This window comes from Argentina silus, assembly GCF_951799395.1.
Source record: "Argentina silus genome assembly, chromosome: 19".
NCBI classification, from domain to species: domain Eukaryota; kingdom Metazoa; phylum Chordata; class Actinopteri; order Argentiniformes; family Argentinidae; genus Argentina; species Argentina silus.
Window position 1 is genome coordinate 2614042 of NC_139673.1, and position 4723 is coordinate 2618764.

The window sequence follows — 4723 nt, forward strand, 5'->3', positions numbered from 1 at the left end:
TTGGTAGTGAACCGTTGTCCCCTACCATCGTTGGTGGCTCCACCTTGTTCTCCGTCTCTGTGTTTGCACAGGGCTTAAATAAGCTGTTTTCATTGACACAGCCTTGAAGAGCAAGCAGACGTAAAAATAGATCTTGGCTCGGCCCTCACCTAGTGACGGAATGAGAGGGTCTAATCAAAAGCTTCAGTGGACAAAGCTAGGATAGGGAGCTATTGTTTGCAGAGCTAAAGCTAGGCCAGAACAGTGAGTCAGACTGGGATTGAGTAAGACTGTCTTTGCTTTACAGGACGAGTACAGGTGAACACCTTGTTCTACTATACTGTGCATATTGAACGATAAGCTTATTTTTTTTCTTATCTATCTATTATATTATATTTTCTATTTATTATAGATTAGATTATATTTTCTATTTCTATTTCCCTGTTTCGTTTTTGAATCTGGCCAGTGTACTTCTTGTAAATAGGTGAATCTAGTGTCTGTGTGTATGTGTGCGTGTGTTTGCATGTTACTGACCGAAACACATTTTGCTAAAACTTTGTACTCAATTTTAATTTACAATGCACGATACCCCAATATACTCTTATAAAAAAAAAAATAAAAAAAAAAGCAAGTCACAACTAAAAGAGAAAATGCTGCCCAGCAACATTCATACCAAAGCAAAATATGTCAACCAACTATTCATGGAACATTATCATCAAATTTATCACATTTACATAAAATAGTTTTCTATTGAATTGAGCCGGAATTTCATTTAGCATAATCCTCTGATGAACGATGCACCAACACTGCTCAATATGCTTCAGAGAATGTCTTCAATATGCCATATTTGCTATTGTTTCTCCTTTGTAGTGCAAAAAGTATCCTTGAACAGTGCTCCCCCATGCAAATAGTTTTCTTTCATGCTGCTTTTTTTTTTTTTTTTTTTAAATCGAAGTAGTAGAAAAAACGAAGAATACAAAAAAACTTGTGAAAAGATGCTTCAGAGAGGTCTTACACTTTGTCAGCTTTTCAATAAGAAAGAAAACAAAAGGCCCTGTTTGGTTGTGTGGCTAGTAGGCTCAGCCTGAGGTACAGAAGTCTATCAGGGAAAACAGAACAGACAACGGTGACTCCTCTGGCCAAACACACGACTTCTCAACATTTCACGGATATGCATTTTGTTTCAAAGACAATCCTATGGCAACAATCAGCATCCCACATAAACACTTGATAATTACCAAGTCTGCAAACGTACACAATCACTGTCTGGCTCTCTTTCTATACATTCTGATACCTGTAACCTTTCAAGACTGGAGAGAACCTGCCCTACCCAGCTGATTAGCAGGAGGTAACTTAGCATCCCATCGCTAAGACGGCAGAAGCGGGACAATGACTCCCTCTTTTCTCTCCAGTCCGTTTTTAGGGTTGGTTTGAAAAAGGCTTAACTTTGATTTCGTCGTGGCTTGTGACGCCATCGGAGAAGTCTGGAATTTAATCCCATGCAAGTGCATGATAAGTCTGGGGTGTCTGGGGTTGGGCCGGGGCACTCCTCCACTGCGTGGGCAAACGTCTGTCTGGGTCTCCGGCGGAGACATGGGTTCAGAGGTACTAAGCCTACACACCGGGTCCAAAAAGTTGCACCATTTTCAATCCATCAAACAGTAAAAAAAAAAAAAAAAAAAAAAAAAAAAAAAACTAAAACATTGAACTGTGACTGCGATTTACATTTTCATATTCCTTCCGATAACTTTTTGGTCTGTTTTCCATACCTAATTCCATTTTTTAAAAAACAGGTGCAAACTTTGCACCTGGTGCAAATGCTTAATAGATGTGGTCATTGGCGTGTGGTGCTTGCAAGAGGCCTGTAGTATAGTGGCTCTGTGGTAAATGAATACAGTGACTGACTGGAGCTCCTGAAGCTAGCTCACCCAAAGCTAATAAGACCTACTCTACCACCCTGCGTGACCCTCGTCACGCCTCGGGTCACGCCTACAGCCCCCTTCACCCCAAAAGAGCTTGATATAGACGCGTTGTAAAGCCATTACATTATTGACAAACATAAACATTTACAAAGTCTGCACGTACGATGGTGGACGACACAATAAAAAAAATGAACATTTCATCATCATCACATCTTGATTGACTTTAACGTAGTGAACTTACTTACAATCCTAAACTCCACCCGAATGTTACTTAACCAAACATTCTCAGGGACATTCAAATTTAACACATCATTGCTAAAAAATCCAACTATTGTTTATGACTTGTGATAGGTCTCTGAATTAAAAATCTATACAAATGCTCAATAGGGATGGTTCCTTGGCCCGATGTCCTATCTAAAATCTCATTGTGGACAAGTGTGAACGCACAAAGACAACAGTGAAATAATCTCTGACAGTATATCAATCATCTCCTGGAGGAAAACGCAACAGGAAGGAAGGAACTCCCAGAAATGGTCAAAAGAAGCTGTGGCCGAACTAACTGCCAAACCTCGGCTTAAACAACCCTATCAGGTGTCCCCCTCGTACGCAAAAAACACACGCCCTCACTGGCCATTGTTGTTATTGCAGGCACCATTGTTGTTGTTGACGTTGTTGTTGTTGTTGTTGTGGGCGGGGCTGGCCCCGTCCCCGCTCCCGCCGGGCGGCTGGACATTGTCGGCCAGGTTATGGGCGTGCTCCAGGAACAGGTCCTTGAGGACGCTCAGCTCCTTGCTGAGCAGCTTGATCTTGGCCTCCAGCCTCTCGTTCTCCTCCTTCAGCTCGTTGACGCGCTGCTGCGTGTCCTGCGCCTTCTGCTTGCTGCGCATGCGGCTCTTCTTCACCGCCAGGTTGTTGCGCTCGCGGCGCTGGCGGTACTCATCGCTGTCCTTGTCCGACTGGGTCTTCTTCATCTTGCTGCGGGGCGTGGCCTTGCCTCCTCCTCCTCCTCCTCCTCCTGCAGCGGCTGGGCTGACGGGGACGAGCTGGGGCACCTGTTGTAGGCTTCCTCCTGCTGCTGCTGCTGTCAACACGGACGCTCCGATGGCGTGGGCCTGGCTCTGGATCACGCTGACGCTGACGCTGTTCTGGTCTGTGGTTGGCTGGCGCTGTGACGGCCTGCTCATATGGATCCGCTGCCCGCTGCTCGTCTCGCTCTCAGACAGCTATGACTGGCGTGGTGGTCGGGGGTCGTCCTCGAGGAATGGGTTGGTGGTGGGGGGCTGTGTTTGAGATCCCTGGGTCACAGACCTGGACACCTCTGGAGTCTGGAGAGGAGTGTGATAAAGGGAGATGTATTAAGACATTGACTTTCTAACACATTCACTCACTCACTCTTTCCAGACACACACACACACACACACACACACACACACACACACACACACACACACACACACACACACACACACACACACACACACACACACACACACACACACGAGGGGATCATATATCAAATTGCATTGCTTATTGACAACTAAAAATAAACCCTTGGTGACAAAAACAACATGAGTCATTCTTCTTTACAAGCACAAGCCGAAGCTACCATTGGCGGTTGTGACATTACGCAACACCGCACGGAGGGCACAGCGAATTGATGCAACAACTTATCACGCTGACTCTTTTTGATCTCGTAATATTATATATGCACGATTGTTTTCCGTATGGGACTGGACTAGTACGTCCCTGTCAGTGAGATATAGTCTTGCTACTCGACTGTGCGTATGTGGCAACATTTCGCCTCGCCTGCTACCCAAGCTGCTGAACATTGCCTGTGATTGCATCATCGCATACCTCTCTCCTACTCTTTTGTGCCACGGGAGAGGGGAACTCCGTTCCAGCCATGCAGCGGGTTAATCCGAACGTCAGTTTTAGAGCTAATTATAAAAGCGGCACATAAACAGGCAAAAAACTAACCCTAACTGTAGAATAGTATCTTTCACAGGTACAAATGTTATATTGGCATAACGCTGGATTACATTTAGATCCGAAACTAACGAGCTGTCAAAGTCAGCCACTAGCTTTGCTTGTTCAAAACAAAAATTTGGAAGCCCATAATTGAATTTTAACAACAAGATTTGCTTGATAGACGTCTGATCAATAATGAAAGCTTCAGCCTGAGCACCGCTGCTTGTGTACCTCAGCACCAGCTAGCCTGTGTGTGGATCCCATTTACACAATCAGTCAGCTTAGCTAGCTAGCTAGCCAGCCCAGCCACCTTTTTCGACAGAAAATAGCTTGGAAACAAGGGAAATCAACTACTTACCGCGATAAAATGTAGGTTTTGTCAATGACAAATCGATGTCTAAAAAGTTGTAATAAAGTCCTTTTTCGTTGACCTTAGAAGTTCGTTGGTGTAGTCTGTTTTTGTTTAGAACCAGAAGAGCTGCTCGGAGTATTGCGAAATCTCTTTTACCATGTAGGGAAATATCCGAGCTGGACCAATGAGCACGGCTTAGGAGGAAGGTGATGCAATGAACCGTCTGAGTGACAGCATCTTCAACCAATTGAGAGCGATACTGCACTTTGGTGGTGGTAATGTAATATGAAAATATGTCATGAGTTCATACAATGAATGACTTCATTGCAAAATGATCTATTCAACGATAGACGTAATATCAATCCGGCCAAATGACCTGCTTTATTTTGAATGGGTGAAACACCTGCATGTGTAAGACATACTCTAAAAATATGAAAAGATAGTAATAGTTAGTAATAGTTAGTAATAATACCACTCAGGCATTCGTGTTTATAATTTGTTT

General features: G+C 44.0%; 1 protein-coding gene across 1 annotated transcript; it reads right to left on the reverse strand.

Annotated features, from left to right (window-relative positions):
* Positions 1-2005: 2005 nt before the first annotated feature.
* cebpg (CCAAT enhancer binding protein gamma) lies at positions 2006-4348 on the reverse strand. The gene is made up of 2 exons (XM_083691636.1): positions 4228-4348; positions 2006-3226 (listed from the first exon to the last, which is right to left on the reverse strand). Exon 2 carries the CDS (start codon positions 3083-3085, stop codon positions 2525-2527), a length of 561 nt encoding a protein of 186 aa, XP_083547762.1. The 5' UTR covers positions 3086-3226; positions 4228-4348; the 3' UTR covers positions 2006-2524.
* Between the last annotated feature and the right edge of the window lie 375 nt (positions 4349-4723).